At 56.6% G+C, this 27,839-nt stretch overlaps 1 protein-coding gene across 1 annotated transcript; it reads left to right on the top strand.

The window, feature by feature from the left end:
- Positions 1-10: 10 nt before the first annotated feature.
- On the top strand, positions 11-27,260 carry LASP1 (LIM and SH3 protein 1). Its single transcript, XM_062629790.1, has 7 exons — positions 11-168; positions 5,157-5,251; positions 16,402-16,486; positions 21,783-21,890; positions 24,542-24,719; positions 24,835-24,923; positions 25,063-27,260. Exons 1-7 carry the CDS (start codon positions 100-102, stop codon positions 25,234-25,236), a joined length of 798 nt encoding a protein of 265 aa, XP_062485774.1. The 5' UTR covers positions 11-99; the 3' UTR covers positions 25,237-27,260.
- Positions 27,261-27,839: the final 579 nt, after the last annotated feature.

Consider the following 27,839-nt stretch of genomic DNA (forward strand, 5'->3'; position numbering starts at 1 on the left):
CCCCCCCCATCACTATTTAGGGTCGCGGCAGCGCGGGCGGCGGCCCCAGAAGCGGCGGCAGCGGGAGACGGTGGTTGGAGTCCTGGGGTCCTTGCAGCCATGAACCCCAACTGCGCCCGCTGCGGCAAGATCGTGTACCCCACGGAGAAGGTGAACTGCTTGGATAAGGTGAGTGCAGCGTCTGGGGAGGGGGGGGGCGGATATATGGGATTGTGACATCTTCTGTGGGGCTGGTTCTTCCCCCCCCCCCATCCCCGTCCCATGTAGGATATTTCACGTGCCCTCTTGTAGGGTATTTAAGTCTTTCCCACTTTCTCTGGGGTATCCCGTTTTCTCCATGGGCTGTCTCCAAACTGCCACCCCCATAGAAACCTTCTCGGGGTCCCCACATTGTGGGACCCACACTTCTTCCAGCCCCGGGGGTACCTGAGGTGGCATCTTCTCATACCCCACGGGCAGTTGCCCTTTGCCTGGGGGTCACCAGCAATGCCTGGAGCCTTTTCCTTATGTATAATCAAACAGCAGGAGAGGCCGGTGGAAAGCAACAGTTAACGCTCCCCCGAAGCCGGGAGCCTCATCTGGTTTGCATTAGCCAAGCTTCTCCTTTTTTTCCCCCCCTTTCTTTTCCTTCTATCCCAATTGATACTTCTGTGTTCCAGAATTCCATCTTTATAGCCCGTTCTGTCTGCCATAGGGGAGGGGGGGGAGTGCTTTGAGTGTCTCTTTTTGAGTGTTTTCCCATCAAAACCCATCCTTGCTGGTGCCGAGGTCCGGTGAGGAAGGCGATGGCGGTGTCTCCATCCCCTCCGCCGCACGGCTCCCATGGGATTCGCCTGGGAACTCGCCCCTCCTGGAGAGCCGAGCCGTTCTCCTCCTCCCCCTCCTCTTCCAGGCTTCTGGGACGACCAGTTTAAGGACTAAAAAAAGTAACTTGAAGAATGCGCCGCTCTCCAGCGGCATTCCTGAGCTCCGGCAGACCCTGTTGCTCGCATTTTTAACAGATGAGGTTTCTTCCTTAAGCTGGGAATGGCTCGAAGCTGAACTATCGGCCCTGTGTTCCCTGCCTGTTGGGAGCAGGGAAGTGGCTCTGGCTTAAGGAGCGTGTGCTGCCCCCGGGTAGCTGCGGGGCATCTGAGTTGTGGATAAGTGGAAAGGAAGGCGAGGAATGACCCATCCCTTCCTCCTGCGCAGCCACTGTCTGGGTTTTGGCTCCCCTGAGCTGGCAGTTGTGCAGTGCCGTGAGGGCATGGCTTGGTGTGCATCCCAACACCACGTATCCTGGCTGTTTGGAAGCAGGCAGGAGGCTGCAGTCACCATCTTGTACTTGTAGGGGCCTTATTAAGCTCAAAATCATTCCATGGTCAGCCTTGCCGTACAGCCCAGCCCTAACCAAAGAGTTACACCCCACCAACTCCCCTCGCTCTCATTTGCCCTGGTGTTTCTGGCTGGACGAGCCCTCCCATGAAAGCGCAGTGTTATTGGAGAGGCTGCTCCCCTTGTTTTCCTTCTACCTGGAGCAAAGTCGAAAGGACACCTCTGGTGTTGTTTGCACAAGCGCTGAAGTTGAACCCCGGGCAGCAATAAGGAAGGGCTCCGGGAGGGGAAGTGTACACGTAGCCGTGTTTAAGCTTTCAGCTCTGGTGTGTTGACAAGCAGATGGGCTTGGTTCTCCTGGAAGTGAAATCATTAAAGTCCATTTCCCTGCTGAGATTTTACAGCCAAGGAAGGAGGAAAACGTGTGCCTTGGTGGGGCTCCATCAGCGGGGCGCAGCAGCCGGGCGAGTGAGGCCATGGTGCGGTTCTGCCTCTTGACTCTGCCCACCAGCACCTGGCGAAAGGCAAACGGGGTTCAGGGAAATGGGTGTCATTGCCTCCCCGCTGCTCTCCATATAAGGTGCTGTACCCAGCTTCTGTTTGTGGAAGTGACATCTTGTCACAGGGTTTGGTGGTTGCAGCGGCTGAACCCACGTAGAGCTGATGTCAGATGACTTTCCTGAGATGAGTAGAAGTTAGACTCGGCTGTTGCACTGCATTAAACCCGTTCAAGGCTTTGCCTCCAGCCCAAGGAGTCTCCTTTATGTCCTTTAACCCTTGAGTCTCAAGTGATGCTCGCTCCCAAGTGTGGAGCAGAACTGGGCTGGGTCAGCCTGGAGAAGAGAAAGCTCCTGAAGAGGAGACCTTAGAGCAGCTCCAGTGCCTAAGGGGGCTGCAGGAAACCTGGAGAGGGGCTTGGGACAAGGGATGTAGGGACAGGCCAAGGGGAATGGCTTTAACCTGCCCGAGGGGAGACTGAGATGAGCTCTTAGGCAGAAGCTCTTCCCTGTGAGGGTGCTGAGGCGCTGGCACAGGGTGCCCAGAGAAGCTGTGGCTGCCCCATCCCTGGCAGTGTTCAAGGCCAGGTTGGACACAGGGGCTTGGAGCAAGCTGCTCCAGTGGAAGGGGTCCCTGCCTGTGGCAGGGGTTGGAGCTGGGTGAGCTTTAAGGTCCCTTCCAACCCAAACCAGGCTGGGATTCTGTGATTTGCTTCGTGGAGGGATGCTGTGTGGCTGTAGCATGCTCTGTAAATGGAAACACCCCACCACGTGCTGTGGCTGTGGGTCCCCAGGTCTAACCTATTGCCATGACCAGGTTGGCCAAAGGGCTCCATCTCTCCCGGAGCAGCATGCCTGGACCACAGCCCGTGTGCTTCTCATAGAGTCCAGCCTGCTGGGCCACGGGGCTGTGCTGTGCAGCTGTACCTGGGATCACCTCCAGATGTTCGGAGCGCTTCAAGCTTGGGATTAGAAAGCACAGGCGCTAATGCTCCTCTGCAAACCTATTTGGAACTTGTCCTCTTTCTCTGCTGGAGGCTCGGCAGAAGTGTTACTGGAAGCCTACGTAATTGCTGTTCCCCTGTGTCTGTTTTTGCAGCCCTTCCTTTAGTGCTGGTTTAGATTGCTGGAGCCAGCGTTAATGCTGGCAGTGGTAGGATGAAGCTTAGTGGTGGCGAGACTTGGAGACAAGGGGTAGTGCTCTTTGTGTAGCTCTCCTCAGGCTGTGGGGAGTCCTCTGTAAGAGGTACAGGACAGAAACGCCTCTGTTGAAAGATGCCTGGTGCAAGAAGATGTGTTAATTCCTCTCTGTCTGGGGGTAAGAGCTGGCTAAATCACTGTCACTGTGCTTATTGTGGAGCCTACCTTGGGCAAGGGCAGTGTTGGCCTTGCCTTGGCTCTTGGGAGCCTGGATATTCCTTGGAGGAAGAGGCTCTGAAGTAGTGTTGGCAATGAATTCATCGCCACAGTATTTACAGTGGCATCCCTGGTACTTATCCACAGCTATTGCAGCACAGGCAGGCCTGGGGAGGTCTGTTAACTACCTCTAATGTGGCAGGCGCTCACCCAAAAGGCTGCAGTGCCTGAAGAACTTGAGGCTCAGCCTCGCCTCATAGAGGCTGAAAGCTGGGATGGAGGGGAAAGCATCCTGTGCGGGCTGGATGGGGATGAGGGTGTTGGTAGGGAGCAGAGGGAAGCCTCCTCTCGCCGTTTGCAGTGGAGGAACTTGTATAACTGGAGGAAAAGAACAAATACGTTGCCCTGAGCAACTGAAAGGAGGCAAATTGTCCTCCTGGGCTGAGTCATCGTCTCCCAGTGTTTGTGCACTGGGGTGTGGTACCTGGGGGTAGGTGGCACAAGGGCTTGGCTCTCACCACCCCCTTGTAGGAACGCAGCAGTGGTGGAAGTGACTTTTTGAAGGCTTAAGGGGTGGAAGGAAATCACAGCGACAACCTCCAGCTGCTCTCCAGGGCTCTCTGCTTGCTGCATGTTCAGTGTTGGGCTGGGTGCCACGCTGCAGGCTTGTTGACTGGAACCTGCTGGGTGTGATGAGCTGCTGGGGTGGCTTTGGGCTGGTTCTTTCCCTGCTTCTGCAGGGTGATGCTGGGTGGCTTGGGTGCTCTGAAGAAGGGAGAGCAGCCCTGGGGCAGGGCTGAGTTGCTTTGGAGGAGCAAAGGCACTGCTCCAGCTCTGCTCCTTTCTCCTGTGTCTGATCTGGGCCATGGGATGTCGCACCCAGCCCCTCAAACAACTCCAGAGGAAGCACCAGGTCTGGTCACCAGGGGACTGGCATCAACCTTGGTCTGCATAGGCTTGAGCAGAATTGCTTGGTAGCAGCTCTGAGCTGTTCTCATTGGGCTCCATCCAGCCATTCAGGCCAGTTAAATGCCAAGTGGAAATCATTTCATTAAGAGTAGCCCTAAAAAAAACCCTGTAAACCACATCTTTATAGGGTTCATCAGGTGTTGCAGCTCCAGTGTAGGGTCATGGCTTGATTTTCAGGGGCTGTGTCTTTAGCCTTGAGTCTGAGTGTGCCTTGCTTAAAGGAGAGCTTTTGTCAGGCAACAGACCTCATCTGGGGTCAACCTGAGGCTGCTGCTGCAAGATGTGGGTGAGAGGATGCCAGAACAGCACCCCGATATCAGGCCAGCAGCTCCTCTTCCCTGTTGCTGCCTGCTTCAAGCCCTGGCAAGAGCAGTCATCGGTCTGGACAGCCCCACTGTGAGAAGAGGGGGATGAGGAGTGCCTGGGCTGATCCTGCATCCTCTGGGGATGCAGAGCTTGGGATCAGCCACCTAAAAGGCAGGCGGAAGGGTGGCATCTGTGGCGAGGACCTTGGAGCTGCCCGCGTCGCGCTGTCTGCTTCTCATGAGAACCTTTTAGCCTCTGCCTTGGCTCGGTGTCTGTGTGCAGCCTTACCTGACCTGCTCTTCTGGCTATCTCTTGGCTAACATCAGCAAAAAAAAACCCTAAAGCAGCATCTTTGAAGCCTGCAAACCACAGCTGGTAACTGCTGACGGCTCCCTGCTCACAGGGGTTTGCGTTGTGCTTCTTTCCGAGCAGGAGGCTTTGCCTGTCCTGTGAGTTCCTGCTCTGGAGATAAGGAAGCAAGATGCTGCTATAATGCAACTCCAGTGTTGTGCCCTGTTGAGATAAGATGCGTTGGGAGGGTCTGGGGGGGGGTTTACATGTGTCCTAATCCAGTCAGAACATTGAGCCGTGCGTTCTGCAGGGGTCACACTGGCATCGTTGGGCTGGAGTCACTGCTGAGTTGGACTTGTGCAAACCTGTGGCCCTGTTTTGCAAGCCACTGGTGCTAACGATGCTCTTGTCCCTTGTTTGCAGTTCTGGCACAAAGCATGTTTCCACTGCGAGACCTGCAAGATGACCCTAAACATGAAAAACTACAAGGGCTACGAGAAGAAGCCGTATTGCAATGCGTAAGTGACTGCTGCCTGCTCTCGTGGGCACTGGGGCTGGGAAATGAGGGGTGCAGGGACCCTTGGCCTGCAGAAACTCTTCCCCTGCTGCTCTGCTTTGGTTCAGGGAGTGCATGTGAAGCCCTGGGCTGGAAGGGGTCACCCAGGCCAGTTAATGCTGGTATTAAAACAAGGGTTTCCAGGCTTAAATGCTGTCTATGGCTGCTCTCCAGTTCCAGCTTGGGCAGACAAAATGTGAATGAAATCCAAACTACAGGCAGGAGTTTCTATGGAGTTGACTTTGACCTGTATCCCCTTAAAGAAGGGGAAATAAAAGGGTGTTTATTCCACCCCTACTCAATGCAGGTGTTTGGGGAGAGGAAAAAAATGCCTTTTAGTGCGGAGGAAAGGATGTGTGAAGCAGTGAGGGACATGGGTGGCACTGCAGCCTGGGCTCTGCTGATGGCCAAGTGCATTCACCCTCAGCTACTGGCACTTGCCCTTGGTGTTGGGAAGGTAAATGCATCTGAAGGTAAATGGAGCTTAAATGCAGAATCCTTCTCTCCTGAGCAGCGTGGGGGAGATGGAGGCAGAGCATCTCCAGCATCCCACCTCAGTTCACTTTCCTGCTTCTCTCAGGCTGCTGCTGAGTGATGCATGTTCACTGGCCCCCATGTCTTTTCCTGTCAAGAAGGACCCTTTACTTGTGCCCAGCTTTATGGGCTCTGCTGAGTGATGAACACAAGTCCCTGCTCAGCCCAAAGTGAAGCTCTCAGTACCCGACATGTTTCTTAATATCCATAAAGCAGCTTTGCAGTAAGATTTTTGTAGCTGCTGCTTATACATGAGTGTTCTTAGAAAGAAAAGTAGATAATGTAATACTGCTTGGCATGTGTATAGCTTGGTCCATTCACAGACTACTTTAAAAACATTAATCCTGACAGCATCCTTGTAAGATGGGTATTAATGTGTAAGATAAGCAGAAGGAAGCTGGAAGACCTTCAGCCCTGTGGTGCCTCAGCACAACCCTCCCTCTTACGTAGCTCTTATAGGTTGGTTATTGTGGACTGAAGGTGTCGATGGTGGTTGTGACCTGCCCAAAGTCCAAAACTCCTGTTTAATTGGGATGAGACTTGGAGCACTATTAAAGCTCCAGCTTGTGAGGTGAAACTGGGAACTTCCTGGAGTAGTGGGGTAGCATGAGGGTGACCTGTTGATTTAGAGGGCTCTGCGTGTGTCTCAGCCTACCATGGTGGTCCAAGCAGCCTGGGGTCTGTGAGGCTGAGACCTGGATCTGTGGAGAGCTGCAGGAGATCAGACCCCTGAGCTCTTTTTAGTGTCCTGAACCAAAGCTTCCTTTGCTGGATCGTGGGCATCACCCACATCCCAGCTTTGCCTGGGCCCATGTGCCAGGGCATGCTCATCCCCGGTGCTTCTGCCCCTGGCCTGGCCGTAGGGATGGGCCTGAGGTCCTGTTCTTGTGCTTTCTCCCTCCAGGCTGCTGGAAGGGAAGTGGGATAATAATGGGAAATTCCTGAGATTCCAAGGAGTCTGCGCAACCCATCTCAGTTTCTCAACCCCCTCTGCTTGAGAGCTGCCTTTGATGCTGGCTTGCTGTCTTAACCCTTTGCAGCCTCCCTGAAGAAGAGGCAGCTAGGCGTCTGTCCTCCCTCTAGCCCAGGGATGTCCAAAGCTGTGCACAGAGACCTGCATTAAGTGCTTTGCTCTTCCTTCTGTGCCTGATCTTGCTTTAAAGGGAAGTGAAAGCAGCCGAAAGCTGCTGGCACACGAGGCTGTGCCCTTTGCTTGCTGGGGTGGAGGCTGTAGGGTGCCCAGACATGGGGTGAAGGGAACGTCCAGCCAGAGGACATGGGTTTGGTTCCTTGTCAGCTGCTGCCCCCCTGCAGTATCCTGAGCTAGGAGCAGTGTCCAGGGAAGGTGAGTGACAGCCCAGGAGGAGCCCACCCATTCCAAAGGGCTGTTGCTCACGTTGGGGTTGAGGAGCCACCTCTTTTCTCCCCCGAGAAGGGGGTGGAAAAGCAACGTTTATCCTGGCAGGGAAGAGGCTGCTTTTCTGAACATGCCTTAGCACAGGGTCTCCTCTGTTTGAGCTGTGGCCTTCTGCCAAATTCCTGAGTTTCTTTCTTCAAGAGAGCAGGAGGAAGAGGGCTGGGCTTCCTCCTTATCTGTGACATTACCCCAGCAATAAATCTGTGGGAAGCCTTTCAAGAAGGTGGCTGCTTAACTCTGCCCTCCCCGCGCCCAGCAGCGTTGGGAACTGGCTTGGTGGCAGATGCGATGCTCTCCACCCTCCTCCTCACTCCTCTTTTGACTTCAGCTGGGTGCTGGGGTGACTGGTTGTTCACTGCAGGCAGCGTTCAAGGCTGGGCTCATCTCTTTACATGAGCACTTTGAACTGACAGAGGTAGAAGTGGAGGGAGGGCAGCATCCAGGGGAAGTTTGAGGCTTCTGGTAATGAAGGGTGAGGGAAAGCCTGGCTGCAGAGGACAGGCAGGACTGTGTGTTCAAGGGCACCAGCTGCTCCCAAATCTGCCTTATATAGAGGCTTTAATGTCGTCTTGTGCTGTAGGGATAACAGAGCCCTGTGCCTCAGTGGTGGCTCAGAAATGACTCTCTCCCAGCTGAAACCAAGCCTCTGTGTGCAGCACGAACCTGGAGCCTCGACAGTCCTCTCTGAGGGTCCAAAGCTGTGTATTTGGTCTGGGGAGCTGGATCTTCAGAGATGGAAGCACTGCCCAGCGATGCTCTAAGTGCAGAGAGGAGCTTGCTTGTGCCTGGGTGTGGAGCTGTGTAGAGGGGGGGAGAAGGAGCAGTATCCCAGGCAAGAGGCTCCTTCTGTGCCTGTCTTGGCTATAAGGAGGTTCTGCTCCTCTCCCTTGAGGAGCAAGGGTGAGACCCAAGGCTTCATCCCTAGCTGTAGGCTTGCCCAAGTTCGTGCTGATGAACAAGCAATTGCCCTGTTGGATGCATCTGGTTGGAAAGCCCTGCTCTGGCTGCATGCACCAGCCCCTGTGCTGGCATCCCGCTGCTCAGAGGGGCTGTCCCTGCTGCTGCACACCCCACGGGGCTGCAGTTTGACTTCCTTACTGCTGCAGACGAGCTGGCAGGAAGTTAATGGTCTACTTGCTGACAGTCCCTCCTCCCCCAGCACCGAGAGGCAGCCTGGCCCCACTGCAGCATCCTTTGTGTGAGCCTCCAAGGGGAGATGCTGCTGCCAGCAGAGACCTTTGCTGTGGTCCCACCAGCACAGAGAAGAGGCAATAGTGGTGCTGCTGCCTTCCACATCCCCCTTGCTAAACCCCTCCAAAAGGGGTTCAAGGCAAAGCAAGGCTGCCAGGAATATCCTGTGTAGGTGTATTGGCAGGGTCGCTCCATCTGCCACGCTGGGGTGACTGCAGTGTTCTATAAGGAGCTGACTTGCATCACATAGAAACCACACTGAGCTATCCCGGGGGATTCACATCTCGGGGCTGACATTCCTGTTTGCTGAGTCAGGGCAGGCAGTTCAGCCCTGGCCTCCTTACCTAAACCTAGCCCTGGTGTTAGTTGGGCACGGTGAGTGCGAGCTGTAAACCCTCCAATTCATTGTGATGACCCAAAGAACCTCCCTGGCACATGTCTCTCCCCTCAGATCCTTGCTTTTCCATGCAGAGCCTGGTACCTCTGGGCTAACTCTTTCCTTGGGAGAAGTTAGTGCCTCCAAGCTTCACAAGGAGCCAGGGATCTGTTCTTGGCATTCCTCTGCGCTCCATCTGGTAGCAGCCTACTCCATTAATAAAGTGATCTTCCAAGTTTGGGGGGAGGCAGGAAGGGAAAGAGGAACAACTGTGTTGCTGGGCTGGAGTCCAGGTGTTTATCCCAGGCTTTATTTGTGCCGAGTTTCTGGATGAGAAGAGCTGCTTCCTCTCTCGGTGGGCACACTTTGCATGCCGTGGAGCTCAGAGCAGACTCTGCTGTTGGTGTAAATGAAAGCTGGTCTGCCCGTATGCTCCTATGGAGGTGGGGGGGATACAGGGTCCTGCTGCTTCCCCTTTGCTGTGTTGGGGGATGGATTCCCTGGCAGCAGCCATGGAGCATCCTCGGAGCCAGGTTTGGGCTGAGCCAGCAGCAAGGGCTGCCCAGCGTTGACCTCGGTGCAGGGTGTGGATGGATGTTGACTTTGCTAAACTTATCCATGCCCTGGGGCTGGAAAAACCCGGCTCTGTTGGGATGCCCACCCTGTTCCCATAAACGGCACTGGGGGAGGTTGGGAAAGGCACTGCTCTGTTCTGGGGGCTCAGGGATGGGAGAGGGGAGCAGTGGGATGAGCAGAGCCCTTTCCAGAAGTGACTTCTCTCTTCACAGCTTGGCAGCCCCTCTTCTGCATTCACCTGGAATCTTTCCATTCTGGATTAAAGCAGGTTTATGGAAACAGGCTGGTTTTTCCTTAGGCTGCTCTGCAACACCCTCAGCAACTGCTGGCAGAGCCTTTGGGGATGGAGGCGAGATGGAGGCTGCCTGGCCTCACGGACAGCAAAACCCTGCTTCCTGCCATCATCCCGCACTGGAGCCACGCTGGGGCTGGTGGTGATGGGTTTGGCTTCTCCTGCCTCCTCCAGCCCTCTGCTAGCCTGGTACCGTGGCAGGGGCTTTGAGACACCCCCAAAGGCAGAAGCTCTTCCCTGGGAGGGTGCTGAGGCGCTGGCACAGGGTGCCCGGAGAAGCTGTGGCTGCCCCATCCCTGGCAGTGTTCAAGGCCAGGTTGGACACAGGGGCTTGGAGCAAGCTGCCCCAGTGGAAGGGGTCCCTGCCCGTGGCAGGGCTTGGAGCTGGATGGGCTTTAAGCTCCCTTCCAACCCAGGCCATTCCATGAAGCTGTGCTCTGGGTTATGTTATACCAAGCCAATCCTGATGCGGGCTGGGAGCAGATGATGGGAGCAGCAGCTGGACACGTGGAGGGCTGGACCAGCCATTTTGGCAGCTCCTCCTTGGAAGTGCTGGGAGGAACCAGAGCCTTTCCCTGCAGCCTGCTCTGGTACAGAAGGATGTTCGCGAGCCGGGTGCTGCCTTTGTGACTAACAAAAGGCCAGTTTATTTCTTGAAGCTCGTCCCCAAGAATCAGCAGCTCTTTGAAAGGCAGGATGTGACCCGGGGAGCCTCCTGGCAGAGCAGCCCTTATTGCTTCCTTTGTTTAACTCTCCTTTCCCAAAACCCTGATGCAACAGCCCAAAGGTGACCGTGTCCTCCTGGAGCTGCAGGTTTGTGGGTGGCGTTTCTCCATCCCTTTAGGATGCTGTTGCTGAGCAAGCCTGCCAGAAACACTTGCTTTAAAGCAGCTTGGATTGAATACAAGCAACACTTTGAGCTAGAAGAGGCTCTTCTAAACACTCAGTCATCTTATACATGGTGTAAACCAGCAGTGCTGGAGGTTTGAGTCATGCTGGAGAGGCAGAGTCTGGGTCCTGTTGCTAACAGAGCTGCTGTGCTGCGTTCAGTGGGGTTTATACAGCTGTGCCCACCAGTGTCTCCTATTGGAGAAGCTTAACTCCGTTTCCAGCTTGTGAGAAGCTCCAAAGGCAGAAGTTCAAGTGCTGCCCTTCTTGGGAAGGCAGCTCCTGAGAGCAGATGCTGCTTTCAAGGCAGGACTGGGATGTGATGGATTGCAAGTGCTTGGAGACTCCCACTGATCTGGAAGTGAGATCTTTACACTGTTTCTCCCTGTGAAAATACTGCCTAGGTGCCACTGGGACAAGGAAACTGGGAGCAAGGTGCTGGAATGGGGCTGTTCCTGCTTGCTGTGTGGGGAGGAAAGGGCTGTGCTTGCTTTCTGATGTCCCTGCTAAAGCAGCTTTGGGTGTGCAGCTATTGCTCCTGCCATCACTGTGCTTCTCAGGTGCATGTGGAACCTGGGGTGCCTTTTCCTCGCGCCCCTCGGGATGGGTGTAATGGCTCTGTGGAGCTGCAGATTAAAGGGGGATGTTTCCCAGCCTTTGCTCCATCACGTGTCCCTCTGCCCCACATATTCCTGTGCTGCTTCACTTAATCTGACAGCAGCAGGGGTCGGCCTGGGGGTGGGATCCCACGTGTCCCATTTGTTCTGCTCCAAGCGGGCCGAGGATGGATGCGAGGAGAGACCCCCCCCAAGGGCAAGGCCAATCTGGTGCCTCTGGCCCCGAGACCAGCAGCCTCCTCTCCGGCAGCTGTTAAAGCAATCCCCATCGGATGGAGCAGCCATGGGGATGCTGAGGGCTCTGCACCCCCTCCTCCTACACAGCCCCTGCTGCGGAGCACCAGAAGGTCCCCAAGACCCACAGAAACCTGGCTCCTTTCCTCCTCCACCCTCCTGCATCCCTGTCCCCTGCGGCAGGGAAACCACCGGGATGCTCCTGCCCCACCAGGAGCCAAGTGTTTGGGTCCTGTTGTCAACCAGCCAGCCCCAGGACCCACAGCACCTCGACGAGCAGCTCGCAGGGGTGTGTTTTGCCCTGGCTCCTGTTTGCTCTCGAGAGGTTGCTGCTCTTGCCTGAGCAGCTCTTACTTAGCAGCAGACTTTACCCAAGTGCCGCATCCGAGGCTGCGTGGGACTCATCATTTCCTTGCAGTTTGTCAGGAGAGGGATGGTTGGAAGCAGCTTTCCCCCTCTTTGTCTTCTCGGGCAGCTTGTGCCTGAAGCCTGTGGGGCCTGGAGGGTTTTAATGATGCTCCAGGGCTCCATCATCCCTGTTTGACTCCTGTTCCCTACCTGTTGCGCTCGGGAAACAAGCATTCCTGCAGCAGAGGAACGGGAGTGAAGGGCATCAGGGCAGGTACACACGTGTGTGGGGGGGGTATAAGTGAGTGGTGCTGGAAGAAGACCTCTTCCTCCACTGCCTTTGGGCTCTGTGCATGGAAGCTGCTGTGGTGGGCACCAGAACTCCTGCTGGTTCCAGTTGTGGAAGCCTCCATCTCTAGCCCATGCTGGTGAGTGAGGGTGGCCGATAACCGCACAGGGTGGATTCGGGGGCAGAGGGAAGCAGGGTGAGCAATAAACACCCTCCCCTTTCCCTGCTTCCCCAGTCAAGCCCTATTTATGGTGCTGGCAAGGGGGGGGAGGACCCACAGCTCTGCTCCTGCCTTGCTTTTGGCCACGAGAAGAGGGAGAACCGGGTCCGCTCCCCCACGAGAGCACCGCAGGCAGGGAGGGACGAGCCCGTTTGCTGCAGCTCCCCTGCCTGCTCCCAACCCCAAGCAGTTCACTCCCTGCCTGCTCACGGAGGTTTAGTTTCGTTGCTGACTGCTCCCGAGGCTCATTCTCATGCACAGGGGATGGGTTTCCCCTCTCTGCTGTGTGTGGCAGGGATGCGGGTGTCTGTGTTTGCATGGCTGGGCCGTGTGGGGCTCTCATGGCTCCTGCAGCGGGAACCCTTCCATTCCCTAATTTAAGGTTCCTCATTTAAGGCACAGCCTTAAGTTCCCTGGGGACTGAAAAGCCTTTTCTTTATCAGACAGATCTCAGGAGCTGGGGAGAAAAGAGATGCCTCCGCTTAGGGGGAAGATGCTCGGCTCGTGTGTCTCATCCTGCTCCTAATGCAGATGGACAGATTACTCCTGCCTGCTAACCGCAGGCTGGAGGGGCTCAAGGATGTGTAAAAACCTCTCTCAACTCCTTGGGAGGTTTCCTCAATCCCTATCAGAAGCAGAAACCAATTATAGCTCAGGCTGTGTGGTCTCTGGCTGTCTCGTCCTGTCCCTCAGCAGGCTGTGGCTGCAGCAGGGCCCAGCTCGCTGTGGATCCATAAGGCAAGAAGCAGGGATGCTCTTTCGGGTTATCCCTGTTCTCTCCCCCTCCTACCGCAGCTTCTCAGTCTCTGAGCTTCACGGGGGTGAATTTCTCCATTTCCAGCCCTCGCAGTGACTGGGGCTTCCCTCCTCCTTGCATCCGGAGGCTGCTGCTGGGGACTCGGCTTCTCCCAAGCGTTATTAGCATGCCCGGGGCATGGGATGCAGTTGCCATGGCAATGGGATGATTTCTGCTGGCGGCATCAGCAGATAGTAGCGGAGCTCCTGGGCCGTGGCTGAGCTGTAAATGCAGCTCTGGCTGGTGGTGCACACACCTTACCCATTGCCTTTGCCCTTCACAGAGCCCCGGCTGTGGCTGTGGCTTTTCTGTGTGCAGCCCTTGAGCGTCAGGGGATGGGGCTGTTAGAATTGGGCATCTCTGTACCAATCCTGTCTTTGCAAAGGCCCCAGCAGCGGGGATGCCGCTTGGCTCTCCCCATAGGACCAGGATGAAGCTCCATCCCTGTTCCCAGGGGAGGCGTGGGGCTGACTGTTTGTTGCCTTCTATGGCAAATATAGGATGAGGGGATGTAGAATCAGAGCCTTGAGGGTTTGGGCTTTGTTTGCTTTGACTTTGGTGAGAGTCAGGACGGTGGCTTCCAAGAAACTCGGGAAGGGGCTCCAGGATGCAAGGGGTAACTGGGCTGAAGCAACAGACAAGTCCCAGGACTGCCCTCCCCTGCCCCTGTAAGCTGGGTTAGTGCAGCTACTGGGTTAGCACCACTGTGAGGGAAGCCCCAACTGCCCCAGCAGCTGTTTAATAGCACCTGCGTTTGGAACTAAAACCGATGCTGCTGGTGTTCGCCCCGTGGGTACCAGCATCCCCATAGCCCTAATGCAGGAGTCATCCTGAGTGCAGAACCCCGTGAGCAGGGCTGTGCACTGCAAACTCCTTTGACACGTGCTGCCTCGGTGCCTGCAGCTTCGCTCTTAGACGGGGTTTTGTCATCTCCACAAGGACAAAAGGGGCACGCTCCCCTCTGTGCTGTCTCTTCAAGGTAGGAATGCATTAACCCAGCACCTCCTGCAGCTCCAGGAGCCTTTACAGAGCAAACTGTGTTAACCAGAGGCCAAACCGGGCCGATGCCGTTTGTCCTTTGCACCCCTCCAAGCTGTTCATCTCTGCTCCAGCAGACAGCAGCCTGGGGTGGATTTGGTTCTGAGATGTCTTAACGGCGTTTTGCTGCATCTAAAACATCCCTCCCCATTGCTAAGCCTTTGCTCCCACCCAGCCATCCCCACTCCAGTGGGCACCAGTTGCTGGGGGAGCAGGATGTCAAGAGCAGGTAAATGGCAAAAGCCTGTGCCCTGTGCCTGTAGCTCCTGCAGGACCCTTGTGGAGAAGCAGGATTTATCCCTGTTGGAGTGATAATGCAGGAATCTCTGCAGTGAGCTCTGCCTTGATGTCTCCCGGTGTGAAGCTGCGACACAGCCGTGCCTGCAGGCAGCCTGACCGCGGTATTATATCCCCTCTAATCAGGTTAATCTAAACAGGGATTAAACTCTATCCTGCAAGCAGTCTCTGAGCTGTTGTTTGTGTAAAACTGAGCCTTGTCCTTCCCCAGTCTCGCTCCTGCTTGGTTTGAGCCTTCACTTGGCCTTATTTTATGCCTCAGGCCATCAGGGATGGGGCCGATGGGACGTGGCAGCGGGTGATGCCCTGGAGCTGAGTTCTTTTCCTCCTTCTGCAAACCACATCGGCCCCGTTTGGTTTCTCTGTGTGTGTATGGGGGGATGTTTCTCTTTATTCTTTCAGTGGAGCAGCTGTTTCTACTGCTGGGTTTCCTGCATTGCTGCTCTCCTGAGCTATGCGCTGCTCTTGCAGCTCTGTGGTTGCCTTGTCTGTCTCGTAGGGAGCAGCTCGCAACCAGACTCCTCCACATGCAGCTGGGTTTCTGCTGGTTTCCCCTCATTTGACCACGCTTGTTTTGGCCTTGGGCAGAGGTGTTAATGCTGCTTGTATAAATAGATAATTGCTGCTGCTCGGAGCACACAGGCTCCCAAAGCAGAGCCCAGCATCTTATTAAGACCCATTTCATGTGGTCTGGGAGGGGACAGGGGCTGCAGCGTTCCCAGGGCTACCAGCACCAGCTGGGTTGCATGGATGGAGATGGGGAGGCTGCACGGGTTGAGTTTCAGCCCTGGACCTGGAAGCAAAGCCTTGAGATCTGCAGGAGTCAATGGGCCCTCCCCGTTATCCTCTGCAAGGAGCTGCTGTTTCCAGTGGGTTGCTGAGCCCTGCTCAGCCCTTGCAAACCGGTTGCATTGCCTTGGATAAAAGAGGATTTATCCAAGCTCTTGGGGTAAGGGTTGGATTCGATGATCTGGTGTTGGAAAAGTCTTTCCCAACCTGGTTAATTCCATGTATGGGAGCGAACCTGAGCTGCGGCACGATGCGCTGCCCTGGTGCCACGGGTGGGATGCAGGGCTGGGGCTGGGGCTGCCTCTGGTGCCTCCCACCCTTCTCCTGCACCATTAACCTGCCTAAACCCCTGCGCTCTGTTCCTGCCACCCACTTGGAGTCCTGCTTTAGCTCATGAAAGAGAAACCTCTGACCCTTTCAAAAGGCAGCTTCCCCCTCCTTGCTCCCTGCATTATAAACCTGAAGCGCTGCCGGGGGATGTCTTTGGTTTCTTTGCTGTCCCATGAGAGCAGCCACCATCTGGGCAGTGTCAGATGTCTTATTGGGGGGGGGGGCTTTGCATCCATGGCAGCTACAGAGCAAGCTGCTCTAGTGGAAGGTGTCCGTGCCCATGGCAGGGGGGTGGAACTGGCTGAGCTTTAAGGTCCCTTCCAACCCAAACCACCGCATGCTTCTATGATCTGGCCGCAGGCAAGAGCATCCCCATAACATGAGGCTGGTGTGGCTGAAACTTGGAGTGCAACGAGCAAATAAAGCCCCCCTGCTTCCCCCTGCGCAGCTGAAACAGCAGAGCAGGCACAGCCACTGTAAAGCAGAGCGGAGGCAGCGCTTACTCAGGCTAATGTTACCCTGAGGAGTGTTTAAGGGGAGATTGAAGATGTGTTTAAGGTCTCTCCAGGAATCAGCCAGGCACAATGGAATGGCTCCATCCCTTGGGAGGAAAACTGCCCCTTCTTTGATGAACCTGAAGTTAATATATCGAGGGTGGGAGAGAATCAATGCCTCAGCTGGGGAAGGCATCGGGCAGAGGGAGAAATCCCAACACCCCCAATGGCTCCTGCTCACCCTGCAGCGCATGGAAGTGCTGCTGCTTGCCGTGGGGCTGGGACACTGGGATGTGCTGGGGGCTGGTGGTCGTGGGGTGGTTGGGATGGGACGGGGAGCATGGCCATGGGCCCGCTGTGACTGGTGCCCTCCGTTCTCCCCACAGACACTACCCGAAGCAGTCCTTCACCATGGTGGCAGACACCCCGGAGAACCTGCGCCTAAAGTACCAGACTGAGCTGCAGAGCCCGGTGAGTGCCCCATCACCCCACGTTCTCCCTATGCCCTTGCATAGGAAAGGGCAATTCTGGGCTCTGAGTCCTTTCTCTTCCATCTCTGAGTCCCTTCTCTTGCATCTCACCCATCTCGACTGCCTTTGCTGTTCCCTTTATCCAGGGCTCCTTGGAGCTGCTGCGGGTGGGAAGGGTCCAGGAGGCAGTCATGGAACAGAGAATGGTTTGGGTGGGAAGGGACCTTAAAGCTCATCCATTTCCAACCCCCCTGCCACAGTCAAATGGCTTCATGTGGCCAGGCCTTGACTCTGTAGGCAAGTATTTCAGGTCAACCCAAACCTTGTAGGGCAAGCAGAAATAAACAGATAAACAGGATAAGGACTGGCACGGAGAAAGGCTTGCTTTCTCCAGAGCCTGTTTGAGAAGGGTGCTGTGCAGACATGTCCTGTTTCATCCCCTGAAGGTGTCCCTGCATCAGCAAAAGCCCCCAGCCTCGATGCATGGGCGATAACTCCTGATGGGGCAGTGGGAACTGGTCCCTTTGGATGGCCCCGGAGCGATCCCTGCTTTCCTTTCCTTACTCCGAGATGCTGGGAGCAGAAAGACGAGCATCAATTTTGCAGAGAAACCCTTGGAAGGGCCTGGAATGGGGCAGCTTTGGACGGGGGGGGTGACCCTCCCTCATGGCACTTGGCTCTGCTGAGGGACTGAAGCATCTGAGATGATGCCCTGAGCCCTCGCGTCCCACATCTGCAGACGTGGGCTCAGAGGATGCTGTGCTGGAAGGAACCGCATCCAGCGGCCCTTTTGGCTTGAGTCAGCGTCTGAGCAGAGCCCAGGATGTCGCCCATTCAATGCCTGTTTCCCTTTGAAAAGGGGCAAAAAAAAGCCTGCCCGGAGGGGACGCACGCACTGCCTCGGCTCAGTGCGGGAGCAGTGGGGCGCAGCACAGGGTTTGCTGCGGTGTTTTCATGGGGAGCGATCCCTTCTCTGGATCGGTGCCCTCCTCCCCCTGCTGCGCTGGGAAGGATGCAGCGACCTTCCTGCCTTCTCGCCCGTTAGCCTCAGTGAAAGGCTGGGAATGCATCCCAATGGAGGAGGAGGAGGAGGAGGGGGAGCCTCAGGACCTCACCTGATCGGAGCTGCTGGTGCCACCTTTGCTTTTGTAAGGTCCCTTCCTCCCAGCGGGACTTGCCCTACAGCTCCCTGGCTTGCACAAGGGCAGCTTGGCCCCAGCTCAGAGCTCGAGCTCAGCCCGGGGGCTGGCTTTGTGCTTGATGTGCTGAGGAAGGGGACAACGGCTGCTTTTCCATGGTAACAGGCGAGATGCTGCTGCGCCCGGCGCTCAGGAGACTCCAGCGCTGCTTTTACAGTGAGCCCAGGCTCTTTGGTAGTTGTTGGTTATCAAAGCAGGCCCTGGGGAGGGAGGCAGGGATGTGCTCTGCTCCCTGGGGCTTCCAGGGGCTGGAACTGGGGGAGCACAGGGCTCTCAGAGCCTTCTGCAGGCTGGGTTATGTGTCAGAATAGGGGCTGGGGGGCAGACAGCATCCTCCAGTGACCCCCTTTGCAGTACTGGTTTTGCTGGTTGGAATGGGAGGGAATAGGGGCTGCTGGGGGGTGCTGGTGGTTTGGGTGCTGGGGAGGGATGAGGAGCAGTGGGAGGAGGTGGCAAAGCTTGAACCTGCCAAGAGCCCTGGGGAGGATGGATCCTGAACGCTCCAGATAAGATCTTAATTCCTCCCTGCCTTTGTTGTGCCTACAAAGGGGAGTCTCCTCCTTTCCAAAGGCCTCACATTTGTATTTCTGGAAGCACCAGCAGCAGCTCTGCTTTATTGCCCATCCCTTCTTTACTAATTGCAGGAGCTGAGCACATCCCTGGGGACAGGAATGGGTCCCTTCAACCCTTCCAGAGCAGGCAGTGGGGTTCATTCTTGCAGAGGAGCTGTTGCCAAGGCTTAAGGAGGAGCTGTGCAGTGATGACAGCCCTGCGGGTGCCAGTGCCACGTCCTGGCTGATGCTTTGCACGTGGGGCTGGGGGTAAGGTCAGGGATATGTGAGCAGTTCCGTCCTGTTCACGCTTACAGCCCAGCTCGGGTCCTCGGTGCGAGGCTTCCCTGAGGCTCTTCCTAAGGAGAAGGGGGCTTTGCTGGGTCCGTGCCTTCCGCAAGGGTCATTCCCTGGCCGTGGGCGATGCTCCCATTCCTCTGGGTGTCTGTGGGGCTGCAGAGCTGCTGTTAATGGATGACCCTGAGGATGCTCATCCTCTTTCTGTCCCCACCACAACCACCCAGCCCGAGCACGTCCCTCCCGGTGCTGCTGCTATTTGTGTCTGCTGAGGAGGCGTCTCCTGTTCCGGTCACCGGTAACACCCGTGCCTTGGGTCACTAAAGGAGTCTCCAAAGGGGCAGCTTTGGCACCTGCGGCCTCCTCCCACAGCCCACGTGTGGGGAGAAGATTGCAGGTTCCTGCTCCTTGGCTCCTGTTTTGAGCTGCAGACGGGGGGGGGGTTTGGGTGCAGCCCTTCCTGCCCTGGCTGCGGGAGGCAGGAACCGGCCCCTGGCCCTCCTGTGGGTGACCTCAGGGACCTGCTGGTGGTGGCATCGGGGACGTGGGCATGGGGAGGGTTCAGTGCTCTCAAGCTGAGACCTACGAGGGGGTTAAAACCACGGTTATAACAGTGAGGGGGTTATAACGTGAGTTATAACAGTGAGGGGGTTATAACATGTGAATTATAACAGTGAAGGGGTTATAACATGTGAATTATAACAGTGAAGGGGTTATAACATGAATTATAACAGTGAAGGGGTTATAACGTGAATTATAACAGTGAAGGGGTTATAACGTGAATTATAACAGTGAAGGGGTTATAACATGTGAATTATAACAGTGAAGGGGTTATAACGTGAATTATAACAGTGAAGGGGTTATAACGTGAATTATAACAGTGAAGGGGTTATAACAGTGAGGGGGTTATAACATGAATTATAACAGTGAGGGGGTTATAACAGGAATTATAACAGTGAAGGGGTTATAACATGAGTTATAACAGTGAAGGGGTTATAACATGTGAATTATAACAGTGAAGGGGTTATAACGTGAATTATAACAGTGAAGGGGTTATAACATGTGAATTATAACAGTGAAGGGGTTATAACGTGAGTTATAACAGTGAGGGGGTTATAACGTGAATTATAACAGTGAAGGGGTTATAACATGAATTATAACAGTGAAGGGGTTATAACAGTGAAGGGGTTATAACATGAGTTATAACAGTGAAGGGGTTATAACATGTGAATTATAACAGTGAGGGGGTTATAACATGTGAATTACAACAGTGAGGGGGTTATAACTTGAAGAACCATTCTCCAGCTCCCTTTGGATGAATGTGTTTTATTTCCCTTTGTATGATGGAGGGAACAACTCCTGGGGAAGTGAATTGTGGATCCTGTTGTCATTACTCTGGGATGAGGTGTGGATACTGCCTGCATCGCTCTGCTCTAACGCAGCGTGTGGATGGAGGCAGCGATGGGTTGGCAGGAGTGATGGCTCTGCAGCCCCTTGCCCGGTGCCCAGCAGTGCTCACGTGTCCCGTGGAAGCAGAGCACGACGTGCCCATGGATCCTGTTGGGTTGCAGTTCCCCCGTGCTGAGCACAGGGACGTGGCCCTTGCATCCTCCCAGCATTGCCCCCAGTGCTCGTGCTGGGAGCACCAGGCTGGGATGTGTGGTTTGGGTTAGACCTGGCCCAAGGACCAGCATCTTCACCCGTGGCTCAGAGCTCAGGTCCATCCTGCAGCCAGTTCCTGCATCCTGGAAGTTAGAGGGGTAAAAAACCCCAAGGAAGATGGGATTTGGGAGGGTAAAACCACAGCAGCTCTCAAGGGAACCGCTCAGCCTTGTGATGAGCAGCAGCCTGGGGACTGGGTTTCCTACAGCTTCTCCAGTGCTGTGTTTGCAGCAGGATGGGGCTCAGTGAACAGGAGCCTGTGGGATGAAGGCTCTCCTGAGCAGCATCTCCCACACCCTGAGGCTCTGCAGGAAACCAGCCTGGGTTGGAAGCAGAGCAGAGCAAGGACAAACGCAGCTCGTGGGGCTGGGGCAGAGGTTCAGTGTCCCAGCTCCATAACCTTGGCTTCCTCCAGGCTGCTCCCTCCTCAGCAGTGCTGCTCATGGGCTTCACCCCAGCTGGAACCAGCTCTCCTTTGGCTTGAAGCAGCGAGGGGCACAGAGAGCTCTGCCTTGAAACGGATCTCATGTTCCTCTGTGCTTATATTGACATCCTCCCAGGGTGGATGCTGCAGCCTGGTTCCTTAACCCTTTGCTGTCTAACATCTAAATGGGATACGGGCCAGAGAGGACAGCATCTCCCTAAGGGTTTCTGTGATACCGGATGGGGGGGGCTCCGATGTTCTTCCAGAGCCTGGATTTCCCCTGCCTTGCAGCTTAGGAAGAGGGAAGGGGTTTGCAGTAGAGCTCCTGCTGGTGCCCAGGGTGGGTGAGCTCCAGGGCACCTTTGCCTCTGCACAGAGCCCCTTTTAAGGCTCTTTCCAGCCCACACGGGCAGAGGCAGCTCCCGATCCCGGCGCAGGGCCAGATCCCTGCGCAGAGGATGGAGGAGGTCAGGGGGTCTCTGTGCACATCTGCTTCCCCCCGGCCGTGGGGGAAGAGCTGCTCTATGGGGGCAGCCAGGCCCTGGCTCCTTTCCTGCTGGAGCTGTTGGGTTCCAGCCTCTGCTGAGTGATGTGGGTGGGAGCAGAGCTCCTGGCTGGGAGCAGGACCGGAGCTGGGAGCTCCAGGCTTTGAGCTGTGTAGATTTATCCTGGTAAATAAAGGCACAGAGAACTGAGCCTTTTGAGCTGCTGGGCAGTGATGCTGAGGTCAGTGTGTGGCAAAGAGCAATAAGGAGGCTTGTGTATTGCCAGCCTCCACGCTCCCGTTTCCCTGTGGCCATCTGGGTGTATTCCTTCCCGGTGGGGCTAAAGGTCTCTTGATGTGGACCTGCTTTTGTCTGCCTCATAAACCCTCAGGGCTGTGGGGCAGGCAGCTTGCCATGGCTCAGCTGCTCCCTGGGACGTGACTTGGGTGTGTTGGTAGTCCAGAAAGGAAATGTGAGTTATCCCAACCGTTGCAATAGAGAAAGCAGCTCAGTAGGTGCAAAAGGGAGCTGTTGGTGTGCTCCAGCCCTTGGCAATCCCCTGTTTTACCCATGCTGGATACACTGGGGTAGGGGGGGGGTGGTCTCCTTACCAAAGCAGGGGTTGCTGCAGTGCTCACCAGCGTTGCTTTTCAACTTCTCTCTTCTTGATTGCACCCAGATCCGCTACAAGGAAGAGTTTGAGAAGAACAAGGGGAAAGGTTTCTGCGTGGTGACTGACACCCCGGAGCTGCAGAGGATCAAAAAGATCCAGGATCAGATCAGCGACGTGAGTAGCTCCCGATCCCTGCGGGTGATGCTGCCCAAAGGAGGGGGGGTTCTGACCCACACTGATGGATGTGAATGAACACATGGGGAAAGCCAACCTGGATGCACCTCTGGATCCATCGGCCAGCACAGAGGGGCCCGAGAGGTGCTCTGCACCTCTCGGGCCCCTCTGTGCTGGCCGATGGATCAGGGGTGCATCCTAATCCTCATCCCATAGTGCTCAAGGTCCCATTGCTGTGAGCAGCAAGCACAGGGGGGGGATTTGACTGGAGCAGAGCAGGGGCAGCACTTGCAATGATCCGGGTTCAGGTCCTCCCCTCTCTGCTCCCTGCTTGTGTGTGGCATCCCCAAGCCAAAGGCACCTCCTTCTCGTGTCCCTGGGCAGGCTCTGCTTGCCTGGACCTCTCCTGGCTCCAGTAAAGCCCTTTCATCCATCCAGGAGCTGCTGCTGCTGCTGTTGGTTTGTCCCCCCTCTCTGCTCTCACCAGCCCCAAGGGGAGGACAGGGATTGTCACCCCTTTTCCTAACAACATCCCATATGTTGCAGTGCTGCTGCACCTGAGGAGCCTTGCAGGGAGCTCCTCAGTGTCCCTCCTTACCTCTGCTGGCGTGGAGGTGATCCTGGAGGCTGCTCCCATCTCCATCCTGCTTTGTCCTTTGGGAAGGGGGGCTCTGACCTCTGTCTGCAGGAGACCCAGCTCTTCCATTTGGGAACATGAGGTTAAACCCGTGGCCAGTGGAGTGGCAGCTTCACCCCGCAGGCCCTGGCTGTTGGTACCCAGGCGCTGTGCGGGGCAGACGGGGCTGTCTGCGTGTTGCCATGGTGATCAGGAGGATGCTCACTCGCACATAGAGCTACGTGGGCTTTATCCATCCCCTGCCCAAAGCAGACCCCGTGCCCCTGCAGCAGAGCACAGGGAGTTAATTAACCTTTGCCTAATGAAACTCACGGGTGCTCCTCATTCAACACTGGGAGCTGGTGCTGAGCCCTGGCAGAAGGCTGGGGTCTCCGTGACCGGTAAACTCAGCCCTGGAGCACAGCTTGGCACAGGAACCTCTGCCATGAGCTGTGATCCCACATGGAATTCCGCAATGCCTTGAGCTGCTCCCGTTTTTCCACCCCTCAGCATCCCTGTCCGGGGTGGGAGCTGCTCTGTGCTGCGCCCAGGGGTGCAGGGAGAGGGAGGATGGTGCAAGTGGAAGCTTGACCCCCCACCCCAGGAGCTCACACGCATACACAAACACCCTGCTTTATTCCCTCTTCTGATCCCGTTGTGGACTCTGGCAAGCCCTGCTCTCTCCCTGGGGACCTGCAGGGTGTGTTACCTGTGCACCAAGGGCTGGAGGAGGTTTTCCCCTTGGGAAACAGCCCTGGCTGCAGGATATTCCCTAGGGACAGGTTCTCGGTGGGGTCTGGTCCAGCAGGAGATGGGTGCAGCGTGGAGCAGGGCTCGGTGCTCGGTTCCAGAGATGCTGGGGAGGTTTGGGGGCACTCAATCACACAGCAGAGAGCAGACAATGGCCCTCCCCTCCCTCCCTCCTCTCCCAACCACGGCAGCAGCTTCCCTGTGGGCATCTGGCTGCCAGCCTGGGCTTGCAGTGACCCACTTAGTGCAGACACAGGCGCGAACCCGCTCCCTGCACAAAGCCCGGCTCAGCCTGTGGGGTTTCGCTGCCACAGGGGCTGCAAAGGGGCTCAGTGGGGCAGGAACCTGGCACCGCACGGGGATTTAACCAGCAAATGGGGGTCCCCCATTCGTTAATACAAGAGGCTGTTGGCTCTGACACCCAGGCAGGTGGGTGAACCCTTCCCTCTGTGCTGGCTGCGGGAAGCCTTGTTCTGATGCAGTCGGTGTGGTTGGAGATGCCTGCTCTGAGAGCGGTCCAGAGGAGGCCATGGGGATGCTGCGAGGGCTGGAGCAGCTCTGCTCTGGAGCCAGGCTGGGAGAGCTGGGCTGGGGCAGCCTGGAGAAGAGAAGGCTCCTGAAGGGGAGACCTGAGAGCAGCTCCAGTGCCTAAAGGGGCTGCAGGAAAGCTGGAGAGGGGCTTGGGACAAGGGATGTAGGGACAGGCCAAGGGGAATGGCTTTAACCTGCCCGAGGGGAGACTGAGATGAGCTCTTAGGCAGAAGCTCTTCCCTGTGAGGGTGCTGAGGCGCTGGCACAGGGTGCCCAGAGAAGCTGTGGCTGCCCCATCCCTGGCAGTGTTCAAGGCCAGGTTGGACACAGGGGCTTGGAGCAAGCTGCTCTATGGAAGGGGTCCCTGCCTGTGGCAGGGGTTGGAGCTGGGTGAGCTTTGAGGTCCCTTCCAACACAAAGCAGGTTGTGGGTCTATGATCCTCCTTGAACACCCCCTCTCATGGCTCAGTTAAGAGCAGTCTGGGGTTAGATGTTGGAGTGGTTCCTCCCCAGTGCTCCTGCAGACTGGGGGCCTCACCTCACATCTCACCCCCATGGCCCATCCCACCCATGGGATGCTCAAACCTCCTCCTTCCTGTGCCCCAAACGGGTCTGAGCAGATTTCCCCATGGCCTGGGGAGATGTGGGGGAAGAACCCCCTTGGCACTGCCGGGCACACCAAGAGAGGAGCTGAAGGATGCTGCTGGTGCTGCAGCGCTGACCCTGCCCTCTCCATCCCCTCCTGTCATCATAGATCAAATACCACGAGGAGTTCGAGAAGAGCCGGATGAGGCTGAGCCCCGGCGAGGGTGCGGAGCTGGAGCACCGGAATTCCCAGGAGAGCACCAATTACCAGAGACCCACGGAGCAGCAGCAGCAGCAGCAGCAGCAGCAGCAGCCTCCGGTCCATCACATCCAGCCCAGCAACCCAGGTACAGGGGGGCTGCGGGTGCATGGCCCTGGCTTTGCTGCAGCCGCAGCCACCTCCTTGCGAGGGGTTTTGCTGCAGCCCCACATCAGACCCATCTTTCCCCCCCCCCTCCTCAGTCTACCAGCAGCCGATGTCTCAGTCCTATGGCTACAAGGAGCCCGCAGCACCAGCTTCCACCCAGCGCAATGCTCCTGCTGGAGGGTGGGTGAGTACAGCCCCGAGCGCACCCCCATGGGGCAGGCTTTGCCCTGCTTCCCCCCCCGTGTGCAGAGGAGCCCTTGGGATGGGGTTGGAGGGTGCTTGGTTGTGGGGCTCTGTGCCCACTGACCCCTCTCTCCCCACAGAAGCGTTTCCGCGCTGTCTATGACTACAACGCAGCCGATGAGGATGAGGTCTCCTTCCAGGACGGTGACACCATCATCAACGTGCAGCAGATCGACGACGGGTGGATGTACGGCACGGTGGAGCGCACGGGGGACACGGGGATGCTCCCCGCCAACTACGTGGAGGCCATTTGAGCCGCGGGAAGGGGACGGGGCAAGGGGCTGATCCTCACAGCCGAGCCCCCCCCCCAGCCCCACCGGCCTCTCCAGGTTGTGTGTGCGTGCATCTCTCAGCCCCAGCATCCCTTATCCGTGTGCTCGGGTGTTGCTCACCGGAGCCGCCTCCTCACGTCCCGGTTACTCCGTGTTTCTCTCTCGCCGATTCAGCTTTGCTCTGGCTCTGTTGGGACCGAGGGAGCGTCTGCAAAGGGGATGCTGGGGGCTTGAGAGACCAAACGCCGCAGTTTTCCTTCTTCAGGCTCCCTCCTCTCTCACCGTCCCGGTGTTTCCTGGCAGGGGGAAGCAGCTGGGATCTGGCAAAGGGAGGAGGAGACCGTCCGTTAGGACCAAAGTCCCTGGTTGTGGTGGGTTTGGGCAAGAGGCAGCCGTGTCCGCGTGGGTGAGGTGAGGGATGCTCATCCCAAGGGATGGGGTGGCTGCCTCCACCCTGCGCTGCTCTGCCTTCTCCCGTTGCTTCTCCCGGCTCCTCTGTGCTGTTTCCATTCCTTCCTTGCTTCCTCCAGTCCTTAAAACAGGAAGAACATTCCCAGTTAAATGTTAACCACAACCCTGGGATTCAGAGCGGCTGCTCTGGACACTCTGGAACCTGCCTCATCTCCCCCCCACCCTGCATCCCTCTGGGAGCACTGCGACACCAAGACCTCATGTCCCCCCCTGGCAGCTCTGGGGTTCTCCCTCTGGGCCGGGGTCTGGGGGTCCCCTGGGCCCCCCTGGTGCTGGGGCAGCCTCTTCCTCTCTGCAGTGCTCCCAAATCAACCCCCAGTCTTCTCGCTTCCCTCTTGCTGCTGCCGGGCTCCTGGGCCCCTCCTCAGCCCTCCATGTGCTGGGTGGGTGATCCAGGGTCCCTGTGCCTCTGGGGGGGGGCATCCTCCCCCTCTGCCACCTCGCGCTGGTCCCCAGCTATGGTGGCTTTTGGGGCCACCACTGGCTTGGGGTCACATCATGGACCAAAACCTCAAAGCACATCCCCATCCCCTTCTCTTCTGGGCTCCGAAGGTGCTGGGACAGGGGCAGGTATAACTGGAAGCCTGTGCAGGGAGGGCAGGAGCCGGATGCTCTCCTGGGTCACAGAAGCTGGATACCAGGGCTGTGATGATGCCCCATTCCCAGCCCGGACACTGGGGACCAGGCAGCCAGAGGACATCGTCCCCAAGCTGTGCTGCAGGGGCTGGGATGCTTCCAGGGGGAAGCTGCCACCTTTGCTGTTCCCAAAGGAAAAGAGGGGAATCTAGGGACCAAAGCAGCTGAGTTAGGACATTCCTTGGCTCTGTTTGGGGCTGGAAGGGAATGGGGCACCGCTGTCCCCTCGGGGTGACAGTGGGACCCCAGAGGAGGCCGGGATGGGCTTCCCGGGATGTGAATCCCGGTTGGTGCTAAACCAAGCGAGCACAAGAGCAGGGGAAGGGGGAAGTCACATCCTGCTCATCCCCTTCTGAATCACGTTCTTGCCTGGGAGTGGGGCAGTGTCAATGTGAACCCATTTTGTAATGGACCAAATGCCACAGCACCCGTTTTGGGAATAGGGACCTTTTTAATGCTACCTTGGATCCGTTGTCCTACTTGTCCCCTCCTGTCCCCTGCCATGGGAAATGAACCTCTTGACTGCTTGATTTCTGCCTTTTTCTCTCAACTTATGCACTTTTTTGCCTTTCTTCATAGCTGAAAAGCACCTAAACCTGTATTTAAATAAAGACAGAAAACAATAAGGAAAAACCAACCCTGAAAAGCTGAATTGCTCCTTACCCTGTGTAAAATAGCCCTCGCCCATCCCAGCTGCCCTGGTTGTGTCTTGGTGCTGAGCTTAGAACGTGTTTTCTTCCGGATCCGTCGCTTGAGCGGGGTTTGTCTGCGTGTTCCCCTTCCCGACAGGGCCAAAATCCATCCTTTGGCCTTTTGAACTGAACCTTGGAATGGAACAAACCCAATGAATCTCTGCCCCATTTACTCCAATGAACAATAAAAGTCTAATTTTTACCTGATGCTTGTGCTGGTTGTGTTCGGGATCACTTTTCCTGCTCCATTGGGACACGGGGTGGGGGGGGGAATCTGGGCTCTCGGGAATGCTGCTATGGATCTCGAGCAGCTCCAGTGTTGAAGGGGATGGTGGTGATATCAACAGGCAAAACCCATGAGAACCAAAGGGCTCCCTGGTGTGGGTGGGTGACGGTGGCAGCGAAGGATGCTGCTGTACCCTGGGGATACCAGATGGAACAGTGGGAGTTTGGCACGGTCCTGCCCTACATACAGGGTTTTGCTTGGGGGGGGGTGTCACATCCCCATGAGCACCCCCTAATCCGGGCAGCAGGGGGGGGGGGAGTGGGGACAAAGCCCCTCAGGAGCCCCCCCAGCATCGCCCTGCCCGTGCCGGGCTGGAGCCCTCTCTGACCCCATCCTTTATCCCTTTATTTCCTGCCTGCCCGCTGCAAAGCAGCTCCGTCAGCTCCGGCATCAGCTCTGCATCCTGAGCAGAGCAAGGAGGGGAGGACGCAGGGGCTGGCGGAGCGGCGGCAGCTCTGCCGAGCATCCCTTGTCCGTGCCGAGCATCCCTAGTCCCTGCT

Source organism: Pezoporus occidentalis, unplaced genomic scaffold (genome assembly GCF_034315485.1).
Source record: "Pezoporus occidentalis ecotype Australia unplaced genomic scaffold, CSIRO_AGI_Poc_V1 ctg341, whole genome shotgun sequence".
NCBI lineage: Eukaryota > Metazoa > Chordata > Aves > Psittaciformes > Psittacidae > Pezoporus > Pezoporus occidentalis.

Bases quoted from the DNA above. Each gene is read 5' to 3' on its own strand.
- LASP1 (XM_062629790.1), top strand. From the start codon at position 100: ATGAACCCCAACTGCGCCCGCTGCGGCAAGATCGTGTACCCCACGGAG. The intron at 24,720-24,834 runs GTACAGGGGGGC...CCCCCTCCTCAG, and splicing joins CATCCAGCCCAGCAACCCAG to TCTACCAGCAGCCGATGTCT. The intron at 24,924-25,062 runs GTGAGTACAGCC...CTCTCCCCACAG, and splicing joins ATGCTCCTGCTGGAGGGTGG to AAGCGTTTCCGCGCTGTCTA.